Below are 16,231 nucleotides of genomic sequence, written 5' to 3'. Positions count from 1 at the left end.
CTTGCGACCCCATGGTCTGTAGCCCGCTGTGGTTCTCTGTAGTTCTCCGTCCATGACATTCTCCAGGCAAGAATACCGGAGTGGGTTGCCATTCCCTTTTCCAGAGGATGTTCCCAACCAGGGATCAAACCTGAGTCTCCCGCAGAGATTGAACTTGCGTCTGTTACGTTGGTAGGCAGATTCTTTACCACTGAGCCACCAGGAAAACCTATTATTACCACAATAGCATAAACTATTTGAAAAATTGCCTGAACTTTCTATTTGTCTTGCTGAGGTAATGTCTATAATCGATGAATCTAATAAAATTACATGAAAATATGATCAAAAATATTTACAGGCATCTCAGGCACATGATACCACAGTAAATGCTTTAAGAATTTATGAAACAGTTTCCAGAAAACCTAGGTTCTATGAATGCCTCCTGTTTAATATTTACAAAATAAAATTAAACACTAAGGCAATAGTCACTAAGTTAGCTCTCACAAGTACGCTACTTCTCAAGTATCATTTCCCAATATTCGGTCTTACCAGAAAATAACTGATAACCTAGAGTCAGAAGATAGATTAGTTATAATGGTCACTGTTGCTGAATAGTCCAAAAATACATATAAAATTTTTAAGTGATTTTCCCAATTCTTAGTTAAAAGCTGTACCTTTGGTACAAATTACATCATAGGTGAAATAGTATAAATTGTTTGACATTTTTTCTCATTCTCTCCCAGTTTCTACTTTTTCTTTCCCTTTGGCTGCTAGGCATGGAAAGTACAGTATCCAGTGACCAGCCACTGTAACCAGAATGAGGCAGAGAGTTCAAGGGTCAAGGGGTTCAAGTCAGGCAGGATAAAGAACCAACTTTAATAACTAAGGTCCTAATAAAAAAAAAAAACACATATGAAAACCTGAATCAATCCAATTAACCATAAGGCCCTGCCTTAAACTACAGGGAAGAAACATGTCACTCCTTAAAAATCTCTACTGCGCTTACTATACTGTATGGTGACAGGCTGAGAAAAGTGTCCCTTCTGATGTAAATTCCTCAAAAGTGAGGACTTGCTTTACCATCCCGGTTCCCTCAGTGTCCACAGTGCTGAACGCAGCAGGAACCTAACAAATGCTTATTAATCAAATCAAGGAATGAACAGTCACTATTTTTAAAAAGTTACAAAATGGATGCAATCAATTACAGAACTCTCTTAGCTACCTGTGAGGACTGCAGCAAATATATAAAGTTTGCCATTCTGTTAGTCTATGCAGAGTGACATTTGTAACATCAGACCATCAATTAAAAGTCATTATTTAAGTTGCTTTATTACAGCTACAAATAAACTTTATTTGATGTAATGTAATAAAACACTTTCAAATTTAACAACATTTACCTGACCAGAACGAATCATTTAAATTATGGATATAAGTATATACAGTTACTTCAGCAAATCCGCGGTTCAGGAATTGGTACAAGCTTTATCAGAAAGGACAGTGCCCACCTCCGCTTTCAGAGAGGCAGACCTTTCCTTGTGTGTGATAAGAAGCGAAGTCAGTGAAAGTTGGGAGAAATCTGCCATCCGTGCTGGAATTCCACATTATCCTGTGAGAAAACAGCTACACGTATTACAGGGAAACAATATTCTCTTTCCATTCTCTCTTGTCAAATGAAGGTTTCCATTCATTTTGTCCCCTTAGAGGTACTCTTCTCTGATCTATTTTCTGTCTCCCTAACTCATTATTACATAGAACCATTAAAAAAAAAATACCAAGTACAAAGGGAACTTTTCCATGTCCTGACCTGCCCTGAATATCTACCACTTTAGGGAGGGACAGGGGAGAAGAACAGAATTGACCAGGCACACATGTGATTTCAGATACAGAGAACACAAATACCAACCCTCTAGAAGGAACAGAATGGCACTACAGAGGCTTCCCAGCACTGCCCCAGGTGACCGCTGGGGCACACATACAACGCTGCTCAATGAGAATTAGCACGAGGACGCTCCATCTCCAAAAGCATCACAGCCTGGCGTGGAAACCCCATTGTTACCATCCTTTCCCCCCCAAACCTCAGAATTAGGAGCCAGCCCGCAGGCCCACAGCACCCAGGTGTAAAGGACAGTCACAAGTTCTGTGCCAACCATCATGTTCATGTCCAGGGCAGGAAGGCAGCCCTCGCTCTCCATCCAGGGAAAACTCCTCACAGCAGGAATGCCCCTCCCCTCTCAGAAGCCCCCAGGAGAAGAGTGAGCGTGATTTAAAAAGAAAAAAAAAAAAAAAAAAGCTTTATTCAGGTTTTAAAGTTCTCTCCATCCTGAGCTCTGTTCCTGAGTTACTCCAGAACGAGAAGCGAGTTAAAAAAGAAAGGAGGCTGGTGGGGACATCACAAGGACCCTGCAAAAAAGCCAAACTGTTTGACAGAAGCTTTGAACGGACACTGCTCTGGGAGATCATTTGTAGTAGCTGATGACTGGGTTCTGTTTTCTAATGTGGACATGCAATGTATTCATCAGTAGGCTTACCGCAGTGGGCTGAGGAAAACACCCTCTGTCCCACAGCAAAATACATCTGTCTCATGAATGATTCCTGAATATTCACCACAAGGCCTAGACTCAAAAGCATGGGAAATGTGCACGGGAACTTCTTCACTTGCACAGACTTGAACAGAAGCAAAGCACCAGAAACTGTGTTCTTTCTGGAACTCAGTTCTGTGTGTGCACTTACAGCTGAGCCGATCAGGCCATTTTCACGTGCATACAGTAGCACGGATCCACAGAAAACAAGGAGAGGCCACCATCCCTCTCACGACATACTCTCAACAGTGGACATACTCTGCTGGTCATGTCTTAGCCATCCCAAGAAAGGACAGACGCCGCATTCCATTCCGAAGTCTCGGCAAATGATTGCATTCTGTTTCCACCTCTGTCTTGCCTTGTTTATTTCATCTCCATTATTCTGCTTTTGATCATGAATCATGACTTTTTTTTCTACAGTAGTCAGAGTTTTGTCTACAGAGAGAGAGAGAGAGAGAAAGAGGATGCAAGAAAATGATTTAGCAGAACTGTAATTGTGAGTTTTGTGGTGGGTGGATTTAATTCTTACAGCATTTGATAATTTGAATTATTTGTGGTTTCTAAGGGGATATGAGCATCTAAGGGGGAAGAAAAATTGCTATGACTCTTGTCGTATATTTCGTAACATCTACAAGTTGCAGAGGCCTTAATATATTTGCAAATCAGCTCCAGATAACCCATTTAGAAGTTCACTTTTATAATATAGCCCCAAATGGCTCTATTCTCAATAATCCTTTCAAAATACTACTGCACTTGCTGTGCCTGAAAAGAATAACAATATCTACAATGGGAAGTGTCCTCCTCTTCAAACTTAGAAGGGTGCATTACAGTAAACCATCTGTGCAGAGACTCAGAAGCCCCTCCTTCCTAGCTTCCTTCCTCCCAGATTCACAGAAATGGCATGAGTCAGGAGACGTCTTGGCCAACAGCTGCAGAAAAGTCCCTTTCTCCTTAGTGCAGAGCCAAATCCCTCTAAACGCCTCTAACTCAGTACCTTCACAGGACCTCTCAGCTTACCAAACTACATCTCTGTGCTTGAGAGCTGGGTCTAAGAGGGTTTGGGGCCTCTGCCTCCCCATCCCATTGAAAGTACCTCCCCATGTGGCTGTCAAGACTTGAGGAGTCTCCCTGGTGACAGGATCAGTTTCTCCATAAGACACCAACTCTCAATTTGTTCCTCACCCCCACCACGGTGCCTGAGGGGAAGCACCATGCTCTGGCTTTGACCCACGGATCCAGGCTGCTGGGTAGCTAGGAAAAGGCACTGAGAAGAGGCTGTGCCCCCCTCCCCCGGGGCTCTACACTTACTCTTGTCCCAGGGCCTCTGCCTCTTCTCCCCACAGAGGAGACTGCAGTTCCTCTGAGGCTCACAGCGGCTCATGAGCTTTACTGAATCCCTCAGGCTCCAGCACCATCTCTGAAGCTCCCCTTTTCTCACAACGTACCTGTTAGTTTCCAAATGTCCAGACATCCTGGGTCTCTTTCCTAGTCTGGATGCCCACCTTCCTCGGGCAGGCCTCATCACTTTTACGTTGGTCTCCTACCTGTTTCCCTTCTCCTACTGTGAACTCCTATTTATCCAGTAGATCTTTTCTCACTCCAGCTCAAAAACCTTCATTTCTCTCCCCACCCATTTTGCCCACATGCCCTCCAAATTGACCCCAATCTACCCAGCTTCCAGGTCCTACTGAAGACACAGCCAAGGGTCTTATTGTGTCTCTGTCCACTTCTAAGTCCCTCTGTCCATACTGTCCCCTCTTCTTGGAGTAGCCCCCAACCCACCTCCACCTCTGCCATCCCTTAATCCTACTCTTTATTCAAGACCCACCCCAAAGATCATCTCCTTCATGATGATATTTCCTTCATCATGGATATTTTCTTTCTAAGACATCCCCCTGAGGCTTATTTTTCTTGTAGACATGTTTATACTGCTTGATTTTATCTTGTGCTGTGTGTATTTAACTGTCTACTAAGAAAACAAACAAAAATATTAGAAAGAAGCAAGTGAGGTCAATTGCCTCCCTTTCTTACCTTAAAGAGACGCTACAAAGTTAAAATGTAGGCAAATACAAAGCAGGAAGTGAACAAGTTATTATTAGTACTAATTGATGATTTAATAAAAATAAAGAGCTGAATTTCAGCTCCAATGATGAGGAAAATACTACTCAGGGGAAAGAAAATTAATGAAACCACCAACTTTTTGTTTGGCTTTGTCTTTAAGACAACATCCTACCACAGACATCCAGGGTTTCAAGAGCCGTGATGTATCTTTGCAATTTTCAACAGGACCCATTTCATCTTTTTATTTTTTTAATCACTCGTAAGTGATCCCTTGCCCATAAAGACAAGGCAGATTCACTCTGAATTCCTAAGCTTCAGTACTCACCATGGAGCAGCATTCAGGACAAGAACTCAAGAGGCCTCCGCTACAACTGCAATGGGCAGGGACTGTAAGAGTCTCTTTGCTGGGAAGAAGGGAGAAGGGAAGGCAGAGCTTCTTGAAAACAATATCATGACATTTTTTTACACGGAAGTATTTTAGAAATTGCTGTTCAATATTGTTCACAGTAATGGTGTTGAAGAACAAAAGTCATCCAAATGTGACACTTAAAAGCCATTTAGCTTTTTGGCAATTCAAAGCAAATCCATAAATAAAGTCATCAAATTAAAAAAAAAAAAGTCCCTGCTTCTATCACATTATCACATTTGGTTTTATATTATCCGTATTTGAATACTTGTGAAAAGGTGACAAAGACTATAATTTAGGGTAGTACATTATAATTACCAGTGAAGTATTTATAGCCTTTTCCCTCTATTCACTCCCTAGCCAAGGAAGACTCCCGAGTGCCTGCCAGACTCCTGAGCCTCTCATTATGCAGATCAAAAAAATGGGGAAATATTTGGAAGCAGCAATACACAAGCTAGTAGATTGTTTATACAGGAAAGGAGGAAAACTATTATATAGGAGGAAAAAATAAAGCCAAGAAGATGGAGTTGGGGCAAAAGTAAAAGAGACTAGAATCTAAGCAGCCAGAGGAGGTGGGATGGAAAGAGGCCTGGAGAGATTGGAAGGAGCAGCCCAGAGTCTCTAGGTTGGCCAAGAAATGTGTGTGCTAGAAAGACAGGGAGGGGGAACAAAGGCTTGTAAGATTTGCTGTGAGCTATGGACTGAATGCTAGATCATTACTCCAGAGACTCGAGCAGAGTTAGGATTGACTTGGGTTATCCAGCTGGTGTTTACTTGAATGCAGCTGTGCAGAGCATGGACCACAGCGGGGGTTCTGGTTGCTAGTCATTTACCAGCCACCCCAGCCCACTGGATCTGTGAGCTTCCAGAGGCAAGGGCTGCCACTTGGTTGTCCTTCTATCATTGCCATGCCTGGTGCCATGCCTTGTACACAACAGGCTCTCAAATATTTCTGGAGAAAACAAGCCAATGAAGAGATGCCTTAATTCCAACCTCTACCTTCTAATTCATTCCACATGATACCACCAAATCAGTCTCATGGTTTTGGTGACTTCGTTTTCCGTACTTGCAGAGATTTGGTCAATGGCTTCCTTCTGCCCACAGGAGGATTTTTGAACCTTAGCATTATGGACATTTTGGGCTGGGTAATTATTTGCTGTGGGGGCTGCCTGAGTAAGACAGGATGTTTAGCAGCATCCTCAGCCTCTACCCACCAGATGCTAGGAGGTCTTCCCCTTCCCAATCTGAGACAACCAGAAACATCTTCAGACATTGTCAAATGTCCCTGGAGTGCAAATTAACCCTGGTTGAGAACCATTTGCCTACACAAAAAATCCCTAAAATTTCTGGGACTGGAATGGAACTTAATGATTTAATTTAATTTATTTGATCTTTCCATTATGATCTCTAAATCTCCCCTACAGCAATGCTTCAGTCAGCCTGTCCCTTGCATAAAGTCTCACATCGACACCTCTATAGGAAATGCCCCCTTCATGAGGAATGCATCTCTAGTCTCCCGTAGTCGTAAATGCTTTGACCCTGATAGTCATATTTGAGCCCATTTAGGAAGTATTCCCTGGTCAGAGGTAAGGATATCACTGAGCTATTTTCCTCTCCTTTGAATCTTATAGCTTTTCCTGTCTCCAATTTCCTTGTGCTCGCAATACAAAAAGAGTAAATGAGCTTGTGTGTGTGTTTACGTATAGTCTGTGCAATAGAAATACATTCACTATGGCAAGAAAGACATCGTATGTTTTCTGTATCCTCCTTCATGCTTGACACAGTTATAAACAAGAATTTAAAAATGAGTCCTCCCACATTGGAACTGAAAAGAAAACTGCCTGCCATAGAATTTTTTCAATAGCAGCTATTGCAACTAATTAGAAATCTCCTAGAGTTAATGAATACTTAGATCCATCATCCCAAATGATTTTAACATTCCATAATTCTAAATAAAAATCAATAATTAAACATTTAAACAGAAAGGGATGTAATGAGGACACAATCATTTTCTGAGACCAGGGAAGAGCAAACTATGACTTGTAGGCCAAATCCAGATTGCCACCTGTTTTTGCAAATAAAGTTTTATTTGTATACCACCATATTCATCTGGTCACTTGTGTCTAGGACTTGTTGCTCACTACAACGACAGAAATAAGTATTTTCAGTGGAGACCATATGGCTAGGAAAACTTAAAATATTTACCATCTGGCCCTTCACAGTGAAAGTTGGCTGATCCTTGTCTTAGATTAACAGGAAAACTAATACCTAAGACTCCACACTAGCTAAAGATGCAGAGGCAAATATCTTTTGATGTTATGTTAGCTAAAATACTTTTATAAAAGTCATAGTGGCATGGAAGTTAAAAATACATTTGAACACAGGTGTCCGGAGCTCAAATTCAGCTCCCCATGTAAGACTCTGAAAAATTATTTGACCTCCCCAACAGAATGAAGATAAAGGAAACCAACCTCCCATAAGGTTTCAAGAATTTAAATCACATAATTCACATGGAGTGCTTAGAAGAATATCTGAAGAGTGACTCACCAATAAATGTGGGTAACTATTATTTTAAACTGGAAAACCTATTTGTACGATGTTTGAAAAATTAGCATTTTTTGAATTATGTGTGAATTATTAGCTAAAGTAATCGATAAAATTATCCCCGAGTTCTTTGACTGTGTATAAGGGAAACTAACACAGTGGTGTTTTCTAGTTCAGCACCTCAGTGGTTCTTTCCTAGTTTCTGCACTGGCTGCTTAACTGGACCCCCTGCCATCAGTCTTCTTATTTTATCTGCCCTTATCACTGCTGCCAGAGAGACTTTCTTCAAACACCTCTTTCAGCATGTTACTCCTGGGAACTGAAACCAACATGCTTTCCTGCTCCTGTGCTGAACAATTCTGGAGCCAGGCAAAAGAACCCAGTACTTGTTTCAGGAAATAGTTGCTTCTAAAAGATAAGACTGCACACCAACTGAACTAGCTTACTCCTCAAGACTGACAGTTTGCTCATGAAAAGTGGTTTCAAGGTCCTCATTCAGCTATACCCACCAATGCAAAGTTATCATAAACTCTGCCCAGTCCTCACTTTTCTGCCCTAGCACTACCCAGCCCAAGCTCCCAAACTCTATCAACAACATTTGTTTATTTCCTCATCAGAGAAATGACCAAGACTCTGTCAAGGAGGTGTCCTCTCAAACTGCAGTAAGTCTAGTAAACTTAACTTACTCCTATTAATGGGTTTTTCTAAACATCTTCTTAGTGAACTAATGGTTAAAATCCCCAGCTCAAAACATCCACAAGCTCATTGCTACTATAGACTGAAGTCATCTGACAGGTAGTGCTACACAACAGTTAAGAGCACATGCACTGGGCTGATTCATACCATATCTACCACTCGGGACTATGTAATCTTAGGCCGTTACTTTATGTCCCAAGCCTGTTATTCTTCTGAAAACTGGGGGTGCCAGAAGCAACTAGTTCACAGGTAGAATGATAAACACCATGATAGCATCTGGTAGGTATTCAACAATTACTAGAAATTATTACTTGGATTATCTATTAAGTGTCAGGCACTGTACTGGGTTCTACAAACAGAAATTTGGCTAAGACATGGCTCTTTTCCTGAAGGAATTTAGAACCTGGACCTGGTGGATAAACACTAGTGGTTGATTCAGTAAGAATCTTCTAAACCTGGAAAGATCCTTGGCAATATAGGTCGCTCATTGCATATATTCTGAAACCAAGACTGTATTCTTTTATAATGAAATTTTATTTATTTTTTGATGCAACATGGGGAATTTCCCCAACCAGGAATCAAACTTGTGTCCCCGCCAACGGAAGTTCAGAGTCTTAACCACTGGACCATCAGGGAAGTCCTTGTATTCTTTCAAAAAAAAAAATCTAATTTTTTATTATGAACAAGTTCTTATGTACAAAACAGGGTATAGAATAGAAGTAAAAATAAATACCTGTGAAGCTATTTCACAGCTCAAGAATTAGCATATCTGTAGTCTTACAACTTTGAGTTCCTAGGACAGGAAATGATGATCTCTGGTTTCCCTTATCCATATTAGGGAGATGTTTCTGCCTCCTTCATCCTGGTGATGAGTTAGAGAACAAGCTGAGTTCCTCGAGGTTTTCAGAGTCGTTTGGTGTGTATCCTAGTTGGGAGCTCTGGAGTCTGCCATAACCCATGAGGGCACTTTGGGACCCTATTCCCCCGAGATAGCTGAGAGCGCAGAAGTCTCCTTGGCCACCTTGATTACACATAAAAGCAGTCTAGTATACGGACAGCATCTGGAGGTAAGATTCACATGATGTGGGATCTAGACCCAGAGGCACCACTAATCACTGCATGATAGCTCACTCGCCATGACCCAGTTATGTCTTCTGTCAAAGGAAGGGACTGGACACGATGACTGGGAAGGTCCTTCTCAGCTACAGTGGTCCAGGGTTCTCCGGCCAATTCCAAAGAACAAGGTTCAGTGAAGAGGGACACCTCTTGTCTCACATTCAACACTGATCTATTCTCTAAGCAGCACCTTCTATTTCCTCAATCTAGCTTATTTCCCCTCACTTGTCAAGTATGAAAATGTCTCCTCTACCTCAAATTTAAAACAAAATCTTCATTGGACCTGATGACTTTGCTATGATGTCTCCTTCCTTCTTCACAATACCAAATTAATCCACATGTGTGTTATATTTCCTTATCACCATAGGCTCTTTGCGGTCCTTTTCCAGACTCCAACGTCCTATTATAATTGCTTCTTGAAAAGTCACTAATCGCTTCCTAGACAAACTCAACAACTCTCTTATCAGTTCCCAACTCCTACAGCTGGGTAGCACTTTCTGAAAACTCTGTACCTATCAAGGCTTTGCTCCACCCTGGCATTTCCCCACACTAACCACTCCCTACTGCCTCAGACGACTTCTTTTCTCTTTACTAGATGTAAGAGTAATAGCAACTAAAATGGTAATGTTACAAGAATTAGAGCTATAAGGACCTAAGATGAATGTTATTTTCAGAGAAAGGAGAAAACACATCACCTTCCTTGTCAGCCATGGCATCAGCTGCGATTCATCACCAAATCACTCTCTTCTTCCAATTCAACTGAATACCTATCTTTGGCTTTTGGAACTCTATGGGGTGGAAAACTAGAGTACAGTATTCTGGACTCAGATCTGAGACACTTGGGAGAAAATAAGCTTGCTACTGGTTCTGGAAGCTTTCTGCCATGTGCTTCAGAAAGGAGGTCCATGAAAGGGGTGGGGGAATAGAAGGAAACAGTGATAAAGGACCTTACGGCACGAGCTCAGGCCTCTCCGGCCTCTCGGCGAGCTTCAGGGCCTCGTGCATGCCTGCGGCCGAGAGTTTCCGGTTGATGTTCCGGTACTGGCACTGGAGCAGGCTGCGGTAGGTGGTCCTCAGGTCCCGGTTGAAGAAGGCATATATAAAGGGGTTGATGAGAGAGTTTGCATAGCCCAGCCACAGACATGTCCTCTCCACCCACAGCGGGATGCAGCTGCAGGCGATGCCGCAGATGAAGGGCCTGGCGGTCGAGAGGAGGAAAAACGGCAGCCAGCACACGGTGAAGGCCCCGACGATGATGCCCAGGGTGGTGGCTGCTTTCTGCTCCCTCTTAAAGATGGAGATGTTTTTCCTTTCGTGTTTGAGGAGTCTCGAAAGGTTCGCACACTCCTCTACCTCCTTCTGGAGCTTCACCATGCCATTGAGGGAGATGACGCTGTCGGGCTCCTCTGGCCGGGGGAAGCCAGGGAACTTGTGTTTGGCGGCGCTCTTCCTGGCGGCTTTGTAAATCTGGTAGTACATGAAAAGCATGACGGACATGGGGATATAAAATGCCACTGCGGTGGAGTAAATCGTGTAGCCAAAGTCCTGGCTGATCAAGCACACCTTGCCGTCATTGACGTTCTGAGCCCAGCCAAAGAGCGGCGGTAAAGTGATGGAGGCGGACAGAAGCCAGACGGAGAGGATCATCTTGGCCATGCACTTCCCATTCTGCCTCACAGGGTAAGTCAGCGGCCTCGTGATACCAAGGTACCTGGGAGAGAAGTGGGAAGAGAACATGACTGCCATGATCACAACTGATCAACTGGGGAGCACCACTAGGCTATGAACCTAGTAGCTCCCTTCCTGACAGACCCTTCTAGGCAGGCATCTGTCTTCCCATTTCACAGAAAGGTAAACTAAGGCTCTGAGAGGCTGTGCATTTTATTCCAGGTCACATAGCCAGCCAAAGGCACTGCCAGCACTCAGCCTGAGCCCTCTGCCTATAATGCTGGGCCATGCTCTTTTCATACCTTGCAGCCTCTCGCAGTCTGTGTGGTCAAGGAACCAAAGACTCAACATCTGCCTTCACCCCATGACTGCTGCCCCTGAAATCAGTCAGGAACAAAATGTCAAGCCTGGTGGGATGTTGTGATACACCCTCATGGGCTAGCCAAGGTCTACCACACTCAGAGAGGATTCACCCACTGATCTCCGCCGTCTGAATTCAGGCCAGTTCTGAATTCATTTTCACTTCCCCTTTGCACTGAAATGAAAGCAATTCTCTAAGATCACAGACATCTGTGAGATATTTAGGAAATCCTAGGGTTTTGGAATGGAAAGTAGCAAGTGATCATTTTTTTTTTTATCCCCAGAAAATTCTCACACAAGAGTAATGTCCTAGAAGCAATCATTAGAAAATAAAAACAGCCTGCCTTGTCTTTCCAATTCCAAGGAGGATCACAAGGAAGAGCATAATTCTAAAAAATATTAGACGAACCCAACATATCCTCTGTGCTTAGTTCTATACAGAGAATAAATATTTCTCTGTGTCTGTTATCAAGGATTTATAATGCAAGAGAGACTCAGCAAACAGTGAAAACATAGTCAGCAAGATGTTCTGCCAAATGCTTGGTAGTTTTCAGCTTTCCAAATCTGTTTTCTTCTCTATATTTAATGGTCTTAGCTTCTATTTGAGAAGGGATTCAAAGAGCACTTGAGAAGCCAAGATAGGTAAAACCTGGCCATTCAGTCGGTTTTTTCATTTATATATATATATGACATATCCTTGAAACATCAAAAGGAAAGGTACAGAGAATGACCAACTTACCGACATGTTGTTTTCTGAAAGTCTGTCACTTGACGGGTTGGAGTTTAATACATAATTATTTTTGTGCTAGAAATACCCTCACACGTTATGCTTGAATTATCTCACAAAAGTCACTTTCATAATGACAATTAGCATCAATGCAATACTTACAGTAAGGCAAAAATTGACCTATAGAAAAAAAAAAGCAGCAGCAGCCAGATTTGCTTATTCAGTGACAAGATTCATTCATTCCTTTAACAAATATCAACAGAGTTCCTTCTATATGCCAGGTACCATTTTAAATGCTGGAACTATGAAACTGATGAAAGAGACACAAACCTTGAAGGCAGGCACATGGGGAAATCCTGCCGGGGTGAACAGGACAACTGAGCTTGTGGTTATATTAAAGTGACCCCTGACCCCTCCTCCCAAGCATGCAGGTGTCAGCGGTACCTTCTTCATCCTCACTTCTGCCTTCCTTTGTCCACAATAAAGCTGGCCCACAAGCACAATCTCTAGGGTTTTCAGCTGTAACTAGGATTATATTTTGGCTCCCAGATAGAATGAAGGATGAGAAGGAAGGGGGTTTTCCTGAGAACACAAGAGTAAGAGCTGAAAAGGGAGGGAAAAGAGAAAGGAGGAGGAAAGGAGGAAGATCAAGAGAAGGTTAGTGTGAAGTAGCTTTAGTCTGGAGAAGGCAATGGCACCCCACTCCAGTACTCTTGTCTGGAAAATCTCATGGATGGAGGAGCCTGGTGGGCTGCAGTCCACGGGGTCGCTAAGAGTCGGACACGACTGAGCGACTTCACTTTCACTTTTCACTTTCATGCATTGGAGAAGGAAATGGCAACCCACTCCAGTGTTCTTGCCTGGAGAATCCCAGGGACGGGGGAGCCTGGTGGGCTGCTGTCTATGGGGTCACACAGAGTCGGACATGACTGAAGCGACTTAGCAGCAGCAGCAGCTTTAAACTTATGTGGAAATGTCTGAAATTATCTGAGTTTTAAGCTATGGGGAAAAAGTTTATTAAAAAAAAAAAAAAAGAAAAAGGTACATAAGGAAACCCCTGAAGAAAGATGTTAGAATTAACCGGAAGCTTACAATCAAGCTCATCTGTGCCCTAAGGCTGAATGCAGAGGTTTCACTGAAAAAAAAAAAAAAAAAAAAAAAAAAAAACACCTCTCTCTGTCTTTGCTTTGGTTCAGGGGCTCTCTCCAAGTTTTTCCCGCTAAAACTCTTTTGCAGACCTCTCTTTTTGGACCTAGTTTTTGCCCTCTATCAACTCCTGTGGATGGAGCCTGGGCTCTTTCCAAGCTTCCCTAGGCAGCCTTTGCTAGGACTTGGACTTTGATCATCTCCCTTTGACTGTAGCCACAGGCATAAAATGCTTTTTCCCAAGCCTGGAACTGGCTTCCAGGATTATTGTATCAACCCAGGCTGCAGGTCCAAAGAGAGATTAGTTCATATAGGTTCTTAGGTGGCCACCAGATGGCACTGTCAGACCATCTTACTGGAGGTTGGGATGGTGGGTAGTTAGAGCAGTTAAGTGCTGGAAGGAGGAAGGAGGATTACTCATGACAAGATGAGAAAGTATACTGTATTTGTGGGATCATATAAAAAATTAGCAAGCCTGGAACTCACAACCTGGTGAACTCTAATTCTTGAGGAAGTCAGTTCAGTTTTCCCTTCCATCCTTCACATTTCCAGTACTTAAAAAGGAACTTATACCTTAAGGCTTAATTAAATCTAGCTTCTCTCTTACGTTAAGTAATATCAAATCCACAAAGATTAATCCTGAGAGGTTAATTAATTGAGTATCAAAGGACATCTCAGAATATTAAATAATCTCATAATAACAGCATACTTACTCATTCTAATATATTTAGTCTGACTTATATTACATTTCAGTGATGAGGACTCAGTCCTTCCTGGATATACAAATTATATTCCATAAACTTGCCTATTTTAGGCTCTATTCTATAATCACCTCAAGTAATGTTCTACAATAGGGGGATTACATTTTCTTCTTTCGTCTCCTGGGTACCATCGAAGACTTCTGAAAGCTAAAATCAACCAAAAGATGATTAGGAAAAAAAATACGAGTGCTCATTAAAGTGTCTGGAAATAAATAAACAAAAGCCAATAGCTTTCTAAAAAAGGATTAACAATCAGAAATTTTCATGGAAGAAAATAATTTCATTAACAACAATCAAAAAATTAAAATGTCCAGAAAAATCTTTTTAAATGATCAGGGCCCATAGAAAAGAAAACATGAAATGCTACTGAGAGACCTAAGAGAATGCCTGAATCCATGAGAAAAAAAAAGATTTAAAAATACGGTACTATAAAAGTGCCACCGTCCCTTCAATGAATGTAAAAATAGCATACAAGTCTAGTTGAAAACCCTAGCAAATCTTTCGTTAGCTTGACCAAATGATTCAAGTTCATCAAGTAAATATACAAAAGTAGACAAAATCCGGAAACAATGAAAAATGAAGAGATGTTTATAAAAAATAGCATAAATCCACAGACATAAAAACAATAATAACTATTCAGAAGTAAATAAATAAATAGAACAAGATAGAGCCCCAGAAGCATATTCAAAAGTATAAGAGAATTTAATATCAGAAAATAAGTCATTTTAAATCAGAGTATAAGATTAAATATTCATGAAGTCTGACAACTGGCTAGCAATTGAGGTAAAAAATAAATCTGAATTATCTTTCTTCTTATTCAAAAATAAATCCCATTGGATTAAAGATTATCATGTAAAAAAATTAAACCCTAAGACTGCTATGAGGAAATACAGATATTTCTGCAAATCCTGCCAGAGGTCATTATTAACCTTTGGATACAAAAGCTTGATATTATAAAATGATATATAAGCTTGAAACTATTGATAAACTTTTGACAAAAATTTTACACAAAAATACAAATAAATAAGAAACATTTTATTTAATTCAAAAATCACTATGCACAGAATTAAAAGTCAAATGACAAACTTACGGTCCAAAGAACAATATATCAATATTCACAGATCTCTTACAGATCGGTAAGAAAAATACAACCATCTTGATAAAAATAGTGAAGCAATAAAACAAAAAAGAATATTCTATAAGCACTTGGAAATATGTATGACTTCATTAATAATTAAAGGTATGCAAATTCTAAAATAATATTAGAATTTGGAATCATATGTCAATTTTTAAGAAAGACAAAACCCAATATTGGGAAAATGTAAAAAACAAGTGCGCTATCTTTTTGCCAGTGGGAGTTTCAACTGAGATAAAAAGTTGGGAGGGCAGTGTGGTAATTAATATACATCAGCATTTGTCTTTTAGCTTAGCAATCAAGACTTCTGGGAATCTGACTTACAAATATAATTGTACAGATGCAAAATGATTACTGTGCAAGGATATTAACTAAACATATAAGAAAGAGAGGAGAAAAAAGATGCAATCTAAATATCTATCAATAGATATTCTTGTGTGTGTAGGTACAGACACACAAAATGTGTATGTATATATATCATGTTACCATTAAAAATTATGAGGTACATATCTATTTATTAAATATTTAAAAACCCAACCAGAAGTGGTTAGAAAATTATGACTAGCCCTAAAAGACAAATAATAGAATATCATATGTTGTATTAATCTGTTTACATAAAACTAGGTGTTTTCATGAGTGGGTGTGCATGTGTATATACTGAGATGTCTAGAAAAATATCTACCAAGATAGTAGCAAGAATTTGAACTGAGTTTTGGAGGTTTAAAATTTTTTTCTCTTTGTTTTCTATGCCTAAGTTTTAACTTTATATAATTTTTTAAGTCATTTTAATTCTAAGAACAAAATAAAAGATTTAAGAGGATTCTATGATTCCTAAGTCACATAAGTGATTTTGGCAACAGAGATAATCTGGTTTAAAAGTCTGACAATTAAATCTTAGATAGTTTTGTTTGATTAGCTTTTCAAAAGTGTTTTATTACATTCATAAGTTCACACAAAGAACACAGAACTTACTGGCATTTAAAATCCTATAATTACTATATAAAGTAATACTGGTATTCAGGAAAGTGTTTGTCCAAATTATAAATTGATCCC

At 40.6% G+C, this 16,231-nt stretch overlaps 1 protein-coding gene across 1 annotated transcript in view; it reads right to left on the bottom strand.

The window, feature by feature from the left end:
• The window catches only part of HTR7 (5-hydroxytryptamine receptor 7), a 97,408-nt gene continuing 82,515 nt past the window's right edge, over positions 1,339-16,231 (bottom strand). The window contains exons 2-3 of the mRNA XM_018041723.1: positions 10,329-11,092; positions 1,339-2,993 (exon numbers count right to left, since the gene is read on the bottom strand). Of these exons, the coding sequence (XP_017897212.1) occupies positions 10,330-11,092 (763 nt within the window). The 3' untranslated portion in view covers positions 1,339-2,993; position 10,329. The remainder of the gene's footprint in view (positions 2,994-10,328; positions 11,093-16,231) is intronic.

The sequence above is a fragment of the Capra hircus genome, chromosome 26 (assembly GCF_001704415.2).
Source record: "Capra hircus breed San Clemente chromosome 26, ASM170441v1, whole genome shotgun sequence".
NCBI lineage: Eukaryota > Metazoa > Chordata > Mammalia > Artiodactyla > Bovidae > Capra > Capra hircus.
Note: the sequence above shows the minus strand (reverse complement) of the source record. Positions and strands in the feature narration are given on the sequence as shown.